Genomic DNA, 20,689 nt, shown 5'->3' with positions numbered 1-20,689 from the left:
ATTTTTTTTTTTAATTCTCAAAGTGAAAGTTTAGTTTTCTAAAACTGAGCAATCATATTCTGCTGCTTTATAAGAAATCATTTGGCTCATGGTCGCGTCCTTGCCCTGTGTATCATAACCTTTGTGTTTGTGAAGTGAGGCAAAGGAGCTTTGGTGATGCTGAATTATACTGAGTGTGCCCATGGTTTGCACACTGAGAAATAAGGATGGGTTTAGGTTGATGAATTAAGGGCCACATCCGAAGACTTGAAATCAAACTGAGCTATCCATTCTGCCAAGGGGAGAACCTGTGCTTGCATGCTCAGTTGCTCAGTCATGTCCAATTCTTTGTGATCCCATGGATTGTAGCCCACCAAGTTCCTCTGTCCACAGGATTCTCCAGGTAAGAATACTGGAGTGGGTTGCCATTTCCTCCTCCAGGGGATCTTCCTGACCCAGGGACTGAACCCTTGTCTCCTGCATTGCAGGCGGATTCTTTGCCACTGAGCCATCTGGAAAACACATAGAACCTGTGACTGTAGCCTTATCTTTCTAGTATTCTGACCCTGTGCTATTGGTCAAAAATCCGAAATGAGAAAGATTTACAGTTCTGTTCAAAATATATATTTTGCATTTACTTGTAGCTACATGATGTCCAATGGCTATAAGCCAGCCCCTTTGGATTTGTCTGATGTGAAGCTGTTACCTCCTCAAGAAGTTTTAGTGGATAAGCTTGCAGAAAATGCACACAATGTCTGGGCAAAAGACAGAATAAAACAAGGATGGACCTATGGCATTCAACAGGTGAGAGATGCTGGGTCAGGCCTGATGGAGAAGCCAGGAGATGTGATCATCTATCAAAAAGGCATTTTGCTTTGGTGGGTATTAGATTGGAAGATGGAGGTTGCCTTTGCAGTCTGTTGCTCATCCCTCAGCACATTCATTGTTAATAGAATCATGGGGCTGAATGGAATTCACGATGGTCATGTTGACATTAACTCCAGCAGTGCATAGGCTTACATTTCATTTGTTAGTCTGATACACTTGTGATCAGGTTGCCTTGTGTATATGGCCTCTGGCTGCATCTTCTCTTATTCCCTGTCTTGCTGCTTGTCCCATGGAAAGCTGAGCTTTCACTCACTCTCCAAGGCCAATGTAAGGTTCACATGAATCAACATCACAGCTCAGCAATATTTTTGGAGTGGTCCCAAGTATGTACCACTGAAGGGGAAACCAGCCCAGGAGAGGGGCAGACCAGCCCAACGATAAGCCTGTGTCCCCTTACTTCAGTCCACGGGGCCAGAATTCCCAGGCAGAGTTCTTGGCTCATCCAAAGGCAGCATGAGAGCCCAGCAAGAAGTTAGGTGGCGTTCAGAACCATGATTCAGTGCTAACCCACCTGCTGCACCTCTCACTCTGAAATAACTGCCTCATCTCAGGAAGGCTCAGGATCAGGGAAGTTCACAGATAGCTGTGTGCACACGTGCTCATTCATTCCTGAGCCTCTCAACCTGCACATGTCTGGAATCAAGAAGATGACAACTAGGAAACCGTGGCAGGGAAGGGAGTGGCGAATTCAAAACAGCATGTCAGATTATAACAACTTATCACTGCCATTGTCATTGTCGTCTTCTTAGTCCCCACTAAGGACCGGAAAAGGACTCATCCAAATACGTGCTATTATTACAGGGCAACAGCCCCACCGTGGCTCTGCCATCTTTTCAAATGTTTCTCTGTGAGCAGAGATGCCTCTCTGTGAAGGATCTGTTGTGAGGAGGCCATAGCAGTTTAAATCACGCATGATCTTTCATCGGGGAATAGTTACGCAAACCCCCATCTGCCTCGCCTTGGGAATGGAGAAGTCTAACTAATTTCATGACACTTCATTTTATTCAAGGGCTGGCATTATTAAAATGTGATTTTTACTGCTGGCTTTGAATGTTAGTACAAATTTTCCATTTGTACTCATTTAATCCTGAAGTGGCAAATATGTTCACTGGTAAATATTAAGGCACTGGGAGAAGAGCTGGCAGACTCACATGAGGAAACCAGGACTGTTGCTGGGGATATGTGAGTGGGAGGAGCTCTTTGTAAAGATGAAATGCATTTTCTCAGATTCTCTTTTCTCTGGCTTCACGTAGGATTTAAAGAACAAAAGAAATCCACGTTTGGTGCCATATTCATTGCTGGATGAGCGTACCAAGAAGTCAAACAGGGACAGCCTTCGTGAAGCTGTCCGGACGTTTGTTGGTTATGGCTATAACATTGAGCCATCAGACCAAGAGCTAGGTAATGAGTGCAAATTGTTCATTCTGGCTCCAGTTTGCTAAACACATCTTCTTCTGGAGGAATACTGATGTTCAATAGGTCTAACTTGCACTGTTAGAAATACCGTTGGTGCTAAAAAACATTAGAAACAATGGTGAATTTTAGGAAGTAGGGGGGTGGAGGGGGAACCATGTTGATCATAGAGCTGTGTTCCATTGACCAGATATTTCTGTAATGAGCACATCTATGACCCAGCCCCACAGGGAATAAGTTATCCTCCAGCATAGCTGAGCTTTTCAGGATAGTTGGTCCCAAAACAAAGTTAACCATTATTTCTCTTATTTTCCGAACATGAATATCATCTCACTTTGGGGCAGGTAATGTCATCTCTCAACTGAATTCTGTCACTGATTAAAATCACCACCTTATGAGTATTTAACATGTCACTGCCACCTCATACCTCAGGGGATACCATAGGCACGTGGGGCAGTAAAAAGTGGTTTAAGGGGATGGATTTGGAGTAAGACAGACCTCGGTTCAGATCTTGGCTCTCCTCGGTTTATTGGCTCTATGACCTTGAACAAGTGAACCTCAGAAGCCTGTTTCTTCATTGGTAAAATGAAAACAATAACACTGATTTCATAGGATTATTGGGAGGAAACACTGAGATTTCATTTCTACTGCAGAGCACTCACACAGTGAATGGTAGTTTGTGTTTTTATGAAATGATGATGATGGAGATGATTCTTTTATGAACATTATGTTATATTGACTAGCAGGAGATCTGCCATCAGCCTTTGTTGTTGAACATCCTTCGAGGAGTCCTCCCTAAATATTAAAAGCCTGTGTTCTCTCTCCTTCTCCGGCAATCTCTCCTCCCTTTCCTTCTTGATAGCTGACCCAGCTGTGGAGAAAGTCAGCATAGACAAGATCCGCTTTTTCCGGGTAGAGCGCTCTTATGCCGTGAGATCTGGAAAGTGGTATTTCGAGTTCGAGGTGGTGACCGGAGGCGACATGCGTGTTGGCTGGGCCCGGCCAGGCTGCCGACCCGACATTGAGCTGGGGGCAGATGACCAAGCCTTCGTGTTTGAAGGCAGCAGGGTGAGTCTGGCTGGTGCTCGCCACTCCTCAGTCCAGGTTTTTCTGCTCCAAACATTTCTCCAGAAGTGAGAAGTGCTGAGTATCTGGACCTCTGGCTTCAAAAGGGAGGAGCCACCACATGCACTGATTTAGACCACAGCACACTCATCCCCTAGTGTTTGTCCCTTTGCTCTAGGGCAAAGGGGAGGGCTTGTACACTCTAGTCCTTTCTGTGATCACCTCCATATCTGCCTTGCCCCTGAACCCACAGAACACTGTGCAGCCAAGCATGTGGGGCAATCTTACCACTTTGTCTTCAGGGGAATCCAGCTCATTTACATAGCTGACTATGTATTGGGAGACTTGGCCACCTTTTCTGATGAGCCTTGTATACCTTGGTTTCCCACACCTGTAGATAGACCACTTCTCCCTGAGCACTGTCCTTGGTAGAAAGGGAAGTATCGTTTGGAAACCAGGCACCACTGCCCATTAGGAGAAATTGCTCATGAGGTCACTTCTCCAGCAGCACAGGGGCCTCTAGGACCTCCATTTCTCTAATCCCTGGGCTCTTGTCTTCTAGGGCCAGCGTTGGCATCAAGGGAGTGGGTATTTTGGACGGACCTGGCAGCCAGGAGATGTGGTTGGATGTATGATTAACCTGGATGATGCTTCAATGATCTTCACGCTGAATGGGGAGCTGCTGATCACCAACAAAGGCTCTGAACTTGCCTTCGCTGATTATGAGATTGACAATGGTAAATCCACCAACCTCCCCACCCCTTTCCATGTCCACAAGATGAAGGGAACTCCAGGGAGTGGGGTGAGATCTTATGCCTCCTCACTCATGGAACACTGACCTTTGCAGATCTAAAGCCCTGGGGTGAAGACAGCTCTTATACTATCATTTTCGAAGAATCTAAACAAATAATAGAGATAGTTGATATATGCAGCATAAATGTAAGTCTGAACTTCCAGAGAGATTGACCAAGGAAAGTGTTGGTTGCTCAGTCATGTCCATCTCTTTGCAACCCCATGGACTGTAGCCCACCAGGCTCCTCTGTCCATGGGGTTCTCCGGGCAGGAATATTGGAGTGGGTTGCCATTTCCTTCTCCAGGGGATATTCCTGACCCAGGGATCGAACCCTGGTTTCCTGCATTGCAGAAACTCTTTACCATCTGAGCCAGATATAGGCATAGAATGACCAAGGCGCTCCCCTCTAATTCCCTGCTTTGTGCCTTGGCATGGTAATGTTCCCCAGGTTTCTCAGGATCACAAAGGAAGTGCTAATTGCCTGTGCACTGATGTCCCTGGCAGGAGAGGAAGATCAATGAATTAGAATTGTCCTCTTATTCTGATTTGAATTGTCATTGTGAATGTTGGTATAATTGAACTTAATGTTTTGATGAGAATCACTGAAACATGGAAGTTGACTTAGCTGTTCCTTGAATGAAATAGAATTTATTCTGAAACTCAAACATGCTGTGAAACCCAAGCACAGTTGCACTTGTTAATGGCCAGGAATAGACTACAGTCAGGTTGGTGCTTCCAGCTACACAAAGGGGCAATAGGTGCTTCTTATTTCTTGTCTACAGAACTCCCTTATGTGCACAAGGCTGCTGGCACCAGGACTAGGAACACTGGACTGTGAGTCAGCTGGCTTGCTCCTAACAAGCTGTGGGCTCCCAGCAAGGCTTGGTTTGACTCCTCTGGGCTTTGCCTCCTTCATCTGTACCAGAAAACAGGATGATAGACCATATAAATGCCAACATCCTCCTCAGATGTAATATTCTGTGGCAGTGACTTAATACCCGCTGTGATCACACCTCTGGTCTTGGTGCTGTGCCACTCTCTGCTCCTGCAGTACAAAGGAGGAGAAGGCAGGGAGGCTGAGAGGGGAAGAGGCTGCTCCAGGGCAGAAGACCTGGGTTCCCGTCTTGCTTCTGTCCTTCCCCTCCTGTGACATCTCAGGTTGACTTTATTTAACCTCTTTGTGCCTCTTTTCCCCATCTGTAAATGATTAGGGTTCCAGGTAGCTCTAAATTTCTGGCACTTTACAAAAAGAGACAGTCTCCTCTCCCTGCATCAAACGTTAAAAAAGGTAAAATTGCAGAGGCAAGAGCAGCAGAAATAAATGAGCATATAATTGAGGCTTCCCAGGTGGTGTTAGTGGTAAAGAACCCACTTGTGAGTGCAGGAGACATAAGAGACACAGGTTCAGTTCCTGGGTTGGGAAGACCCCCTGGAGTAGGACATGGCAACCCATTCCAGTATTCTTGCCTGGAGAACTCCATGGACAGAAGAGCCTGGCTGGCTATGGACCATAGGGTTGCAAAGAGTTGGACACAATGGAAGCGACTTAGCGTGCATGCATATTTTTAATACATATAAAATATTCTTTATTTACAATGTGTTTTAGCTTTATAAATCATTTTCATACTTTGTACAGACACCTATTATCTGCAACATGCATATCAACTGGACCTTAAAAGAGCTTTAAAGATTTTTCTAAGAGCCATATATTTGGGATAATAGAAAAGCTGCAAGTCAGTGTATTTTCTTAGAAAGACAGGATTACTGAAGCAATATGGGTTCGTGTTTTAATGCCTTCTGAAAAGGTTTAAAATATGAATTTTAAAGAATATATTTTTGGAAACAACTGGGAAAGAAGTTGCTAGCAGAAAGAATGGCCCACGTACTGGTTCTGAGGCAAAGAGGGAGGAAATGTTGATGACATGAGGGGGTTGGGGACGAGCCATCCTCTGTCACTGCTCTTTGGAAACAGATATTCACTAAGTACCCAGCACAGGCAGTGCTCTCTTCATGTTGTTGTTGAGTCACTAAGTCGTGTCCGACTCTTTAGGACCTCATGGACAGCAGCATGCCAGACTCCTCTCTCCTCCACTATCTCCCAGAGTTTGCTTAAACTCACGTCCATTGAATCGGTGATACCATCCAACCATCTCATCCTCTGTCGTCCCCTCTCCTGCCTCAATCTTCCCCAGCATCAGGGTCTTTTCCACTGAGTCAGCTCTTTACATCAGGTGGCTCAAGTATTGGAGCTCCAGCTTCAGCATCAGTCCTTCCAGTGAATAGCCAGGGTTGATTTCTTTCAGGATCTACTGCTCTGATCTCCTTGCAGTCCAAGGGACTCTCAAGAGTCTTCTCCAGCCCTACAATTTGAAAACATCAATTCTTTAGCACTCACTCTTCTTTATGGTCCAACTCACACATATGTACATGACTACTGGAAAAACCATAGCTTTGACTATTTGGATCTTTTTAGAGTCATCAAAGTGATGTCTCTGCTTTTTAATATACTGTCTAGCTTTGTCATAGCTTCCTTTCAAGAAGCAAGTGTATTTTAATTTCATGATCGCAATCACCATTTGCAGTGATTTTGGAGTCCAAGAAAATAAAATCTTTCACTGCTTCCACTTTTTCCTCTTCTATTTGCCATGAAGCGATGGGACCAGATGCCGTGATTTTAATTTTTTTAATGTTGAGCCAGTTTTTTTCACTCTCTTCTTTTGCCGTCATTAAGAGGCTCTTTAGTTCCTCTTCAATTTTTGCCTGGTATCATCTTCATGTTTGAGGCTATCTTCAATGAGCCTGGAGAAAAACAAAGAACTAGGTAATTTAGGCTCATCCCCAAGGAAAGGAGCTTCCTGGAGTAGGCAGAGTCCAAAGTCCAGTGACCCTGTGGACTCGGGGAGCTTAGTTATCTATAAGACTTTGGCTCAAATTAAGGAAGAGAAAAAGATCTTGTCAGTTTTCAGAGTTGTAAGAACTCCATGAGGTCTAAATCCTTGATAATCAAAAGTGTGAGCTGCTTGTTATAAATGCAGGGTCTCAGACCCCACGCTAGTCCTACTGATTCAGAAACTGCATTCAAATAAGATACTCTGACAGCTCCCATGCACTTTGAAGTATGAGAAGCAGTGGTCTAAAGTATACACAAATGTAAATAGTAGCAAAATGAAGGAGTTAATTTTCTAGTTCAAAAAATAAATTAAATGAAAATACAGAAAGGTAACTACCAATAAAAAGCGATAGGTCAGAAATGGCAGTTTACCAATACAGGATGAAAATTCTAGAAGACTGGAATTGGAACTGAAAGTTAAATGAAAACTATGAGCTGTCTCAGCAACTACAGATGAGCTTTTTACCTCTAAGAAGGGTCGTCTTCTCAGGGGAGGGGGTTGTAAGTAGAGTAATAGAGAGGAATCAGGAAACTGCAGAAAAGAGTGATAATAGCATTTGGATGATTGTGTATGGAATTTATAGAAGACAAAGCTGGAAAGAATGAGAAGTTACAGATTATAGCCTTGAATACCAAGACTTGGTCTTTTTATTCAGGAAACTGTATTGTCTAATCTGGGCCCACTCTTCTTGGACTCCACTCTCTGTGACATGGGGGGCTGTCCTAGGGTTTGAGCAGAATACTATAAAGAAAGGGGATGCTGTAGGAGAACTCTGCTTTTAGAGATCGTCTGTGCTGTAATGAAAGAGATGCCTCATTGACCCTTTGTACAGAGAGACATGATTTGACCTTCAGAATAACAAAGTCTATTATTAGGACTCTGTTTTATTATAGAATTGTACTGTATTATGTTAACACATTGTACTGTAGCATTGCACTGCACTTTAATAACATGGAGACAAGATAATTGGGAGGCCTTTTCAGTTCTGTGATGGCTCAGGAGTCAGAGGAAGGGCAATTGAAAGGGAGTCTGCATGCAATTCTTTGATGACAATAACCCAGAGGCTTAGAATAACCATAGAGCAGCTCTTTAACCATAGAGCAGCTCTGCATAAAATGGAAAGAGCCAGCAATTCTTGCCTTGAGCTGTTAGGAAAACCATCTGTTGAATATAAAACATTGTGTGCATTACAGCCCCTCAGAAAGCAAAATCCCGTTTGTGTGTGTGTTCTGGTCGCCAACACCCCAGCCTTGATTCAGGCCGTTTACCCTGCTGGGGTAAGTATTTTTAGTCCTTTGGGGGGAGGAATGGGAGCAGGCACTACGATTCGTGGCTGATTTTTTTTCTTTGGGTGATTTATAAGCTGTCATCCCCATCCTCGTCTGCGTCATAGGTGACATACTCTTATCAGCTTCGTTTTCCTAATCATTGTTCTCTACTGTGTTCCCTGGCTTGCACCCTCACAGCTCTCAATGTTGTCACCGAAAGGCATCTGGAAGCTGAGAAGCTCTCACAGAGAAACCTTTGCTGTTAGTCTTCCCTTTGATCCCATTTAAAGGAAAGGAAGATAAAATTCTGAACATCATTCTGGACCTCAAAACATGAGGTCTGAAAGAGTTTAATTTAGGGCTGGTCTCCCTTGCTGCTGCTGCCAGACACCCCTGGGCACACCCTGCTTTGCTACAGCTTCAGTGTCTGCAGGGACAGCCTCCCAAGCTCTTCCTCTATCGGCGTGTCAGGGCTTAACAGACGCCCCAGCTCTGGCTGTACCAGCAGCCCTTCCACAGGCAGCAGATGAAACTTTCTTGCAGGCAGTCGCTGTCGTCTGTGCACAAGCACGCTGCCACCTAGAGCCCCCTGTCATTCTCTCCCCAAGTGGGTGCTGTGCTTCAGGGAGCGGCTGTGGCAGGGGAGCGCGGCCTCCTGTTCCCTGCGTTTTCTACAGAGCTTGTGACGATCTCGGTGCTGTCCCTGAACTCCCTCTTTGTGAGGCTTAGGAAATTAAAATTAATGGATAAAACATGAACTGCTGGATGGAGACTCTGAGAAACACCCCAGGAATGGTCTGGGCAGCGGTCTCACCACTTCTCCCAATGATCTCAGTTTTTCCGCTACTGGGGAGTGATTGGCTCTCAGTAAATTTCTTCAGTTTGACATGGATTTTAAAAAGGATCCATGGTTGGTGTGGTCTAGAGAACTGGTTTCTTTCCAAGCTCCTGAATTATAAAAAGATGACCTCCTGGGGGTCCCTCTTCCTAATCACACAACCCTATGAGGCCTTGTGATACAAAGTTCATCAGAACCTGGGGCCCTCTGCAGCATTTAAATGAATATGTTCTTGACATTCCTTTCCTCAAATAGGGATTTTATGTACATCTAGGTTCCAAATAATGCCATTTGCAAATTTCCTCCTCAGACCTCTTCAATGACGTCAGCATAATTGCATCTTCTAGTCTTCATGTCGGGATGGAGTGTTGTTTTTCACCTTTATTTTTCCATCTTGTTACATCTCCTGTCTCATTTGAGCTGGGGGTTATAGTTGAGTTGTGTACAAAGTGTGGATCCTTGTGTGTAGGTGACATTGTTCACGGTGATGCCACATGGCCTTACCAAGTGGCTCTGTCCATCCAGGTAAGACCACACCAACTCCAGGGAGCCATGCGGCCACTTGTGACAGGCAGCCCTTCTCCTCCTGGGGGCCTGGAGTGCTTCATGGTCGAAGGTCTCCCGCTGCCTGACCTAGAGGCAAACTAGTCAACTATATGACACTTAGGAAAATCATCTGAACACTGAAGGAAGAGTTCATCACAAAGCCAGTCACCGGAAGTGAGAGTTAGAAAGCAGGCATCTGGGCCTCAGTCCCCACTGCTCACTCTGGACCGCTCCTCTGGCAGTCTTGTTCACATGCTGGCCCTGCATGCACTCCAGGAGACAGTCCTTTGAGCAAGTTACTCAACTTGTTAGGCCTCAGTTTCCTCACTGTAAGACAGTCACAGTAATATATCCATAGAGTGCTAAGCCCAGGGCCTGACACCTAGAGGTACTTGATAAATATTAGCTGGTGTGGTTTATCATCATTGTCCCTCCCTCCTCTGTCTGTCAAGAGTTCCTGAGTTACATGAAGTTGTAATGTCTCAAGTCAGGAAGTTGTGGAGGAGTGATCCTTAGCTGGAGCCTCTCTACCAGGTGGAGGGAGCTGATCCAGTTTTAAAGTATTCCTCCCCAGGAGAAAGTGCTGGTGCTTGTGAGGATGTCTCTTTGTCTCAGTCCTTTCTGGGGTTTCGCTTTTTTGATGCAAGCCTGGGATTTAGGCTCTCGTCTGCCACTGTACAGAGTTGCCCTGCTGTGCCCACTTAGCTCCCAGGAGGTCCCTGACACTCCCTCCCGTTGCTTTGACATACCTGACTTTTGCTGCTGCTGAGGAGCCTGTTTGCAGGCAATGTTCAGCTGGCCCCTGTAGAGATGGTTTCTGTCCCAGAGGGCCAGTGCTCTGCTCTGTAATGAGGGCAGCCCTCCGCCCCCGGGACATGACTGCTGTTTAGATCTGGGGTATTCATCCCCTGTAACCTTCCCCCCTTGTCTTGCCCACTGACTGGCAGCTGGTCTGTGACTCAGAGGGACAGCAAAGTACTGTCCCCTCTGCTGATGTCTTAGGAACAATGAGGAGTCCAAGTTCCTTAGAAAAAGGGCTTTGTGCAAATATGACCTTTTTTCCTTTCTGTGTGCATCTTACATTGTCAGAGTGTCTATAATTAGGAAGTCACTGATGTGACCTGAAGTTATTCAGAAGTCCTCATGTTTTGAATCTGCTGCTTACTTATCCTATCATTCATGTTGGAGAAGAAAGGGAAAGAGTGGCTTTCTTTTTTTATTGATTTTATTGAGGTACACTTGATTTACAATATTGTGTTATTTCTCTTGCACAGCAAAGTGGTTCAGTTTTATATCTATACACACACACATATATATACATACTATATGTGTATATATATATATGTATTTTTAAATTCTTTTCCATTATCATTCATAACAAGATATCAAATATAGTTCCCTATGCTATACAATAGGACCTTGTTGTCTATCTATTCTGTATATAATAGTCTGCATTTGCTAACCTCAAACTTCAAACATCCCTCCTTACCCCACGTCTCCCTTGGCAACCACGTCTGTTCTGTATGTCTGTGAATCTGTTTCTGTTTCATAGATAAGTTCATTTATGTCATATTTTAGATTCCATTTATAAGTGGTATCCTATGGCATTTGTCTTTCTCTGACTTACTTCACTCAGTATGATAATCTCTAGGTCCATCCATGTTGCTGCAAATGGCAGTATTTCGTCCTTTTTATGGCTGAGTGGTATTCCATTGTATATATGTACTGCATCTTCTTTATCCATTCATTTGGCAATGGACATTTAGGTTGCTTCCAAGTCTTGGCTATTGTCAAGAGTGCTGCTTTGAGTATAGGGGCACAAAAATCTTTCAAAATTATAATTTTGTCCAGATATATGCCTGGGATTGGGATTGCTGGATCATATGGAACTCTACTTTTAGTTTTTTGAGAAACTTCCATCAGATCAGATCAGTCGCTCAGTCGTGTCCGACTCTTTGCGACCCCATGAATCGCAGCACGCCAGGCCTCCCTGTCTATCACCAACTCCCGGAGTTCACCCAGACTCACGTCCATTGAGTCAGTGATGCCATCCAGCCATCTCATCCTCTGTTGTCCACTTTTCCTCCTGCCCCCAATCCCTCCCAGCATCAGAGTCTTTTCCAATGTTCTCCATAATAGCTGCACCAACTTACATTCCCCACCAACAGTGTCAGAGAGTTCCTTTTTCTCCACTTCCAAGAGACTTTCTTAAGATGTCATGTCTCTGCTCACATCAGGGATGGAATGCTTCAAAATCAGGTCTTCCAGATAAAGCTAACTCCAGTGGTACTTGTCCAGGTTGGAAACAAAAGTACTGTCTTGCAAGTGGGAATGTCTTACCACACACCATTCACTCTCCCACTTTCCACTTGTCATCCTCATTTCTCTAAGCCCCTGTCAACCAGGATGATTTCTTTTCCTTCCTTCACATCTCACAGCATAAAGCAGAGCCCTCTGTCCCAGTAGGCTCCCCAAAATTGTGCCAACAAGTAGTCCTTATTCCATACTAGAGTCATATCTTCAAAGCTTCCTCACTTATAAAAATCTCTGTCTATAGAAGGGGGTAGTTTCATCTATTATAGTCTCAGAGGCTATGAAACATAGTCTGAGGAGCAAAACAATACTCAGGAAGGCCCATGAATCTGATCGACCAGACCTTCCACCTTCCCGAGGGATGGGGCCACCCCCAGTGGTCCTGGGTGGAGGCTCTTTGTACAGACATCACCTGCATTGCTAGGATTTCATTGTAGCTCTCTTACTTAGAAATAGTATTAAACAGTATCACATAGTATCTTAAATAAATTCAGTTTCTGAAAACAACCAACTCAGCTTGGGAGGGATTTATCTTTCACTTATATGACTTATTTACATAGAAACTTTGTGATTTAGGTAACAGTATATACACACTGACTTTAGGAAGAGTGAATTTTGGCCTTGATCTCTATGAGTGACTTACTGTTGAACATAAATTCTCCCAAAATTGACCTTTAAATGTCCCTCACATAAACACTCCTTCCTTAGGAGTGACACGATTTTCTTTATGGGGGTGCTCCAAGCCCTGGTTTAGCCTCCAGCCTCAGAGCCCTTCGTCCTTTTCCGAGCAGTCTGCAGCCTCAGCTGCCCTCCAGCTGCCTGCCTCATGTCTTCCCAGGTCTGGGATAATTAGTGCTTTCCCAACTCTGCTGATTTGTTGGTCCACAATTATGATTCATAAATAGCCCACAGACAAGAACACCAAGCCATCTGAACTTCTGCTTTGGGTCTGTTCTGCATGGCAATGCTTTCTTTATTATCATGAGGACACAGAAAAGAGCTTGGAGAGACAGTAACTGTAGGAGCGAACAGTTTTCTACAGCTCCTGCTTGAAAATCTCACTTTCCTACTTAGCAGGGGACTGTAACAGTAGACTGGGAGGATGGGGTTTGTAAGATGTATTTTGTAAACAAGCAGTCATAGTGTAGCATCCAAAACTTCTTAGCATATTCTCAAATGACAAGAGCCACTGTACCTCTCATTTCACTGGAGAAGATGCTGGGACCTAGAGAAATTTAGCAGTTTACATCAAGTCATTCTTTGGGCTTCTTGCATTGTTTTATTTGGGGCAAAATTTAAAATTACATAGGGTTTAAGATATGGAAGCACTCTAAGTGCCTATAAACAGATGAATGATTAAAAGATGATGTGTCTGTATATGTATATACATATGTGTGTATATATCTATATCCACACACATACACACACACAGACACACACACATTATTAGTTATTACGAATATTAGTTAGCCATAAAGAAAGAATGAAATTCTGCTATTTGCAGCACCATGGGTGGATCCAGAGAGTATTATGTTTAATGAAATAAGTCTGACAAAGTCAAATGCTGTATGTTATCACTTATATGTGAAATTAAAAAATAAAACAACTGAATATATATAACAAAGCAGAAAGAGACTCACTGATACAGAGAACAAACTCATGATAAACAGTGGGGAGAAGGTAGAGGGAAGGAGCAAGATAGGGGTATGAGATTAAGAGACACAAACTACTGTGTATCAAAGAGATAAACAACAAGAATATATTGTACAGCACAGGGAAATACAGCCATTGTTTTGTAATAACTTCAAATGGAATACAATCTATTTAAATATTGATTCACTATGTTGTATACCTGAAACTAATATAATATTGTAAATCAACTATAACTCAATTTAAAAGAAAGTATATCTCCAGAGATAAATAACTAAAATTACCCAGGGCCTAATTGGTGCTAGTGATAAAGAACTTGCCTGCCAATGCAGGAGACGTAAGAGATGCAGATTCAATCCCTGGGGTTGGGAAGATCCCCTGCAGGAGGGCATGGCAACCCACTCCAGTATTCTTGCTTGGAGAATCCCATGGGCAGAGGAGTCTGGTGGGCTACAGTCCATGGGGTCACAAAGAGTCGGGCATGACTGAAGTGACTTAGCGCACAAGTAATATCAGTTTTAACTAAGACATAAATAAAGAATTTCACTTTCTCTCTTATTGGTTTTACTTTTCCAGATGACATTTATTTACATCTTGGCTGGATGGTTATTTTTTCTGCCAGTCATTTTGAACCAGACTCGCTTGTCTTTCCCATATATCAAGGGCAGCTGTCAGCTCCACATGGCCTCCTGTTGTTGAGTATATGGGCCAGGAAGAAAGAAAAGGATGCTGTCCTATCTTTTCTACTAGGACTCAAAGCCGTGAGGGAAGCAAGGGTTCTGCTTCCTCCCAGCCTCCCGGGACAGTCCTGAAGGCTGACCGAGCTCTCTCACCATTCTGCAGGCTTTGTGCCCATCTGCTCTCTGGGGCTGTCTCAGATCGGCCGCATGAATCTCGGGATGGACGCCAGCACCTTCAAGTTTTATACCATGTGCGGCCTCCAAGAGGGCTTTGAGCCTTTTGCTGTCAACATGAATCGTGACGTGGCCATGTGGTTCAGCAAACGCCTCCCAACATTTGTCAACGTGCCCAAGGATCATCCGCAGATAGAGGTATGCTACATGTACACATCGTGGGGGACGCTGGCAGCGCAGGGGGACCCATGCACGGAGCTCCCACTGATGTTCCTGTCACAACTGGTGCTTGCCCAAGTCCACGCCCTGGCTGTCCCCAGTCACCTCCTTGCCGGACTCCAGAGCTGTCATTACAGGCACCTTAGTTGTGGCAGCTGAGTGGCATCTTACAAGGGATAACCAACCACCTTGGAGATCCATATCCCCAAATCTTTGGGCCACTACATATTCTCCAGATGTTGCTATAGTAGTATTAGAGCAAAACAGTATCTAGAGTCCTTAAATGTCATTTTCCTAAAATAGTTCAATACCTGCACTTAAGATGATATGTCCCGGACATTGTTCTCCTCTGCTCAGGACTTAATGTCTTTTAGGCTGTGTTTAATTCCTGCAGAACCATCTCCAGCTTTTTAGGTGGAGGTGCAATAGTTGATTATGATGCTTGTACCTTGTGTGGGGAGCAGAGAGGCAGAGAAGCCAAAGATTGTAAAGATCCTGATTTGGGTTCTGGTTCTACACCTCCTTGCCCTGCGTCGCCCACACACACCACGATTTTTTCATGGTGTCAGGGTGAGATGGGAGCTGATGGGATGTCAGACAGATCAACTCCACTGAAGCATTAGATTCAAGGGCTCGCTTCCACCAGAGTGTGTCTCCTTCACTCACCTCCCAATCTGAATTCAGCAAGCATCAGCTCTTCATCTCCCCTTTCCCCCAAACCCTTAAATAGTAGACTTGAATTTCTTCAATTTCTACCTGATAGTTACTTTAGAAAGCTGGCTCATAAACTTTTTGGAAGTCATGAGCCCCTTTGACAAACTGAAAATATGCAGACCCCACAAACCTAGGTAAGCATGCTCATGGACCGCAGGATAGAAACTGGCTCTAGAATGCAGGGAGAAGTGCTCAGATCATAACAAAATCATCATTGTAAGTCTGCTCACTTTCTCTGTTCCCCATCCCATCCCCACACATACACTTCAAACACCCAGTTGTGATCTTTCCTCCTCCACTGCACTCCTCCAAGTGCTCACGCCCTGGAGCTGGGAATTTCCTCCTTTGTCAGGATCCTCTGTTTGACTCAGGCTACAGGTAAAGGCGGGAAGTCCACCAGGTGGGAGACAGGGTCCTCTGAGGAAACTCTAATGTCACTTCTGGAGTCTTGGGCTTTCTGGCGCCTTCCCCCTTAGATATTCTTATGCCTACTGACATGGGAAACCTATGAAAAGTTTCTTCTTTAGCCACTCGCCACCTTCCTAAAAGGTCAGCATCAGCAAACGCACTGCAACACCCCTGCTGCCTGGCGCCCTTGACCTTGCAGAAAACCCAGCAGTCATGTTTTCAAATCCCTAATCTCCCCAGCCAGAAGTGGGTCTATGATATTTTATTGGGCAGGGTCCACATTACGATAAGTGTAACGGTTGGGCTACCACTCATGACAACCTTTGCCGTTCGCAGAAAGCCTTACGTAGGTAGTCAGTGAGGGGAGAGAGGGTGGGCGGGAGTCAGGCTGTCAGGTGAGGATGGTGGCATTTCCAGGTCGTGAGGATCGACGGCACCATGGATACCCCTCCGTGCCTCAAGGTGACCCACAAGACATTCGGCACCCAGAACAGCAGTGCCACCATGATCTACTGCCGCCTGAGCGTGCCCGTCGAGTGCCACTCCTCCTTCAGTCACAGCCCCTGTATGGACAGTGATGCTTTCCAGAAAAGGTGAGGGAGAGGGGGCTCCAGCTCTCAGAGGTGCTCAGCATGTCTGCTGCAAAACTGACTTTGTCTGCTTCTCACTGCACCATGGCACAGCTGGAGCCCGGTCTGTAGGGTTCCCTCTGCTTTCAGTCAGGAAAGAAATAAGAATGTGTGCTCATACGTGTGTGTGCCCATGTGTGTGCGTGTGTGCCCACAGTGTATAATTAGGGGGCCAATCAAGCTTGATTACGTCACATCCAGTGGACACGTTTCTGCTGTTCTCAAGCTCTGAGTCCCTAGCCTCCTTGCAACTTGTAATTCCTATGTTTTGGAGTAGAAAAGAATGTAAGTGCAATTGTTGTTGCCATTGTGTGAAATTAGAAGCTTCTGTAGGCAAATTCTACCTTCTTTGCATAACTATGGCCAATGTCCAACCCAGTAGCTGTGTGACTCATGAGTGATGTGACTTCCTTCTGTCTGATAAGAAATATATTCCTTGCTATCTTTCTTCCCTTTCATGTCTATTTTTAATCACTGATATAAGGCTGGTGCAGGTTTCCTCAAGAGTTTTACTATCTACCAAGCTTTACAGAAGCAAAGCTGTTTGAGAGAACAGGATAATGTATCCCAGGGTATCCCTGCCTATATTATTAACATCTCCCCAGCCTCCCCCTTGCCCTACCTTACATCTGGGCTGAGAGACAAGAGTTAGAAGGCATAGTCCTGCCTGCTGGTAGCAGGTTGCTGATGAAAAGTTCCAAGATCAGTTGAGATCACTCATATGTGGGAAACATGCAGCTTCCTAAACTTGTCTTCGTCATTAAAGGTAGATCAATTGCCTGTCAGACTTGTTGGCTTCTTTATAGAGCTGAAGAACTAAAACATGGATTATCTTCCCCCCAGGAAACAGATGCAAGAAATACTCTCTCACACAACAACAGTAAGTAAATGTGCTCAATTATGGTTTTAATTATTTGATTCTTTGCCATGCCTGGTAATATGCCCCTTACAGCAAAGATCTGTCTAGAGATCCTCTTTAATTGCCAATTACTCTGCCTTTTAATATCCATCTTAATGCTTCCAGAACATATCTATGGCATCTCTCAAGTGGGGGAAAGAAAAACAGTTATTCAGTGCAAAACAGAACTCTACCTAGAGCATCTAATTGGGCATCATTGTGTACTTGGTGCCTATTTGCCACCAGGGACCCAGCACTGCCTTTCTGATTGAAAGGAACACCAGTTGAGGGGGAAAGGGGGGCTGTTAATTTAATCCTTTTGTTTGCTCTTTTATGTAAACTGTGAATCAACTCTCCCATCTCTCTGAGCAGTGCCAGGAATGATGTTGAAAGCAGTCAAATGAAAAAAAAAGAGCAGGGAGCCAGCCCAGAAGATGCAGGCTGCTTTTGATTCTTTTCTATAAACAGTGGTCAGAAAGCAATGCTTCCTAATTTCTTTCTTCCTTTTGAGCTTTCCTGGTAGTTCAGTGGTAAAGAATCTGCCTCCCAATGCAGGAAATGCAGATCTGATCCCTGGGTCAGGAAGATCCCCTGGAGAAGGAAAAGGTTACTCACTCTGGTATTCTTGCCTAGGAAATCCCATGGACAGAGGAGCCTGGTGGGCTACAGGACATGGGGTTGCAAAGAACCAGACACGACTTAGCAACTAAAAAACAACTCATTTTTATTTAGCACCTGACCAAAAAAAAAAAAAAAAACTGTTTGTAAGAAATGCATGTCACCCCTTCAATAAAGTTACCCTGCAACCCGGTAATCATAGGTTAACTGTCTGGCATAAGATTCTTGCCTTGGCGTGTCACACACCTGCTGTGTGCAGAGCGCTGCACGGAGCACACTGTGTCACCTTCCCCCTTAATTTCCACTGCAGCCCTGGGAGATGAACAATCTCTTGCACTCCAAGGCACAGAAGACAAATGACTTGTCTAGGGTCACACGATTAATAGCTGCCAGCCCCAGGATTCCAGCACAGGTTGTGTCTGGCTGACTCTTTTCTCTTCCAATCAAAAAATTGGAGATAACAACAAATATGAGGACTTCATTTAGAATAAATGTGTTCAGTTTCATAAAGAAAATGATGAAGCAGTCACTTAACTCAGTGCTTCAGTTGCTATTACAACACAGTGATAAACTTCACAAATTGTTACAGTGCCTACCTAAGAATGGCTATGGTTTTCAGCCCTGCCTGTCACTGAGCCTAATGGCCATATGAAGCACCTTTGGCCAAAATGTGGGCTTTTTCTTTTATGAAGCACCTTTGGCCACAATGTGGGCTTTTTCCTTCTTAAGACTTAAAAAAATATATCCCTGGACTTCCCTGCAGAAGTGGCAAGTGGCCTTGTTCTCTGAACCTTGACTGTTCTCTCTGAAGGCAGACAGTGCCCAGCTCCCCCCAGCAGCCCGAGGAGCCAGAAGAGAGTGAGGGTTCTATGCTGACCGTTGAGTGGCTGCCCCTGATCTCTGCAGCAGCAGCATCTTCTGGGCAGAGGGTGACAGAATAGGTGCCTGATTGTCTAGGTGCTAAAGCACAACAGAAAGCGGGAAAACAAGGAAGCCAAGTTCTCGCATCAGCCCTGCCCCTAGTCCAGAGAGCAGGGCACACTCCAGTACAGAGTGTGCTTTCTACGAAAAGGGGACAAGTGGGCTGCTGTGTAATGTCTACCTCTTGAGCCCATTCCCCCCAGCTGGGGTCACTCACTCCATCTGTGGTCTCTCCCCAGCAGTGCTACTATGCGATCCGCATCTTTGCCGGACAGGACCCCTCCTGCGTGTGGGTCGGATGGGTGACTCCGGATTATCACTTGTACAGTGAAAAGTTTGACCTGAATAAAAACTGTACTGTGACTGTTACTCTGGGGGATGAAAGAGGCCGAGTCCACGAAAGGTAAGAGGACTTCCAAGGGGCAGGTTTGGCCATCAGGTTCCTCCCTCTCTCATCCAGCAGTCTTTTTCCTCTCTCTGCTCACAACTCAAAGAAGGAAACATCCCAACTTCTATTATAAAGAGGGGGAAAAAGCACAGGCTTAAAATCCTTGAGTGAATGAGCTTGGGGTGGGGCTGTGGAGAGGGTACTGTGGTGGGCGAAGTTATTATCAGCCAGAATAAAGGGCAGTTTCATTACGTATATAAAACATGACCCAGGAATGGGAAATACAGATGGACAATTGAGAGGTCTAAGCTCCCTCTAAGTCTTTTCTCTGTGATTTCTGGACAAGTCCCAATTTCTGCAACATTAGAAAAAGGCAGAGAAAAATCCTCAGGTGCTTGAGGGAAATCAGTTCCAAAGAAATAAAAAGATGTACCACATCATACACAGCAGCTGATCAACTCAGAACTCCCCATCCTAAAAGTTGGTAATGGCTGAAAGAATAAAGACCATCAAAGAGACATGACGAATTCAGGAATAATTACCGCTGAGTAGAAATTAGGGATCTTAAAGAAAAACATGCCTTAGGTACACCCATATCCTCCCACCAGTCCACTAGAACTGCCATCAGAAAAAAGATCTTTGGCCACCATTGCCCCAGAGATGAACCAGCAGACTTTATTTCCACCTCAGTGAGATTTCCTCGAGTCCTTGCCCATACAGACTTATATAGAAATGTAAGAAGTTGGTCCTCATGCTGACCTTTATCCCTAAAAAGTCAGGATGTTTTGCAATCAATGCTCTTTAGATGCTACTTGCTCATCAAAGACTAGAGGCTGAGGTCAGGCAGGATTGCTGTGTCCTGGGAGACCATTGTGGTGGGTAGTTAAGAGGACAGAGGAAGCAAAGAGGACAATGGAAGCAAATTGCCCCCATTTTAAACTCAGTTCCAGTGCTTTCTAGAGGTGTGACTTTGGGCCTGTTACTTAACCACCCTGGGTCTGAACCTCCTCATCTATAAAATGAGAATAATAGTTCTAATCTAACACAGTGTTTTGAGGATTGAGATAAAACCTAGGTAAGTGCCTACAGCAGTGCCTTGCCCCAAGTACTCAATAAACATCGCTCTTATTACCATTACTGACTGTCCAGCATGTTATGAGACCCAGAGGAGATGCTGTAACCAAATGCAACATCTGGTTTGGTTACAAAGAAAGGTATGTGAAAGCCCTTGTCCAGTCCAGACTTCACTCTTCAGCCAAAAGAACAAAAAGCCAGACGGTCTCCTCCCAGCTGGGTCTCTTGCTCCAGTTTTCTGGCTGTGCCACACCAGACTGATAATTTTATTTATCTGAGCCTCAGACCACACTCACTGAGAAAAGTATGTGGCACATTGGCA

The 20,689-nt window shown here is 44.8% G+C and overlaps 1 protein-coding gene across 1 annotated transcript in view; it reads left to right on the top strand.

The window, feature by feature from the left end:
* The window catches only part of RYR3 (ryanodine receptor 3), a 557,133-nt gene that overhangs the window by 347,175 nt on the left and 189,269 nt on the right, over window positions 1-20,689 (top strand). The window contains exons 24-31 of the mRNA XM_061430666.1: window positions 624-783; window positions 2,121-2,268; window positions 3,143-3,348; window positions 3,908-4,082; window positions 14,488-14,696; window positions 16,257-16,432; window positions 17,312-17,348; window positions 19,145-19,308. Of these exons, the coding sequence (XP_061286650.1) occupies window positions 624-783; window positions 2,121-2,268; window positions 3,143-3,348; window positions 3,908-4,082; window positions 14,488-14,696; window positions 16,257-16,432; window positions 17,312-17,348; window positions 19,145-19,308 (1,275 nt within the window). The remainder of the gene's footprint in view (window positions 1-623; window positions 784-2,120; window positions 2,269-3,142; window positions 3,349-3,907; window positions 4,083-14,487; window positions 14,697-16,256; window positions 16,433-17,311; window positions 17,349-19,144; window positions 19,309-20,689) is intronic.

Source organism: Bos javanicus, chromosome 10, assembly GCF_032452875.1.
Source record: "Bos javanicus breed banteng chromosome 10, ARS-OSU_banteng_1.0, whole genome shotgun sequence".
In the NCBI taxonomy this organism is placed as follows: domain Eukaryota; kingdom Metazoa; phylum Chordata; class Mammalia; order Artiodactyla; family Bovidae; genus Bos; species Bos javanicus.
This window is presented reverse-complemented; position numbering and strand designations above follow the sequence as displayed.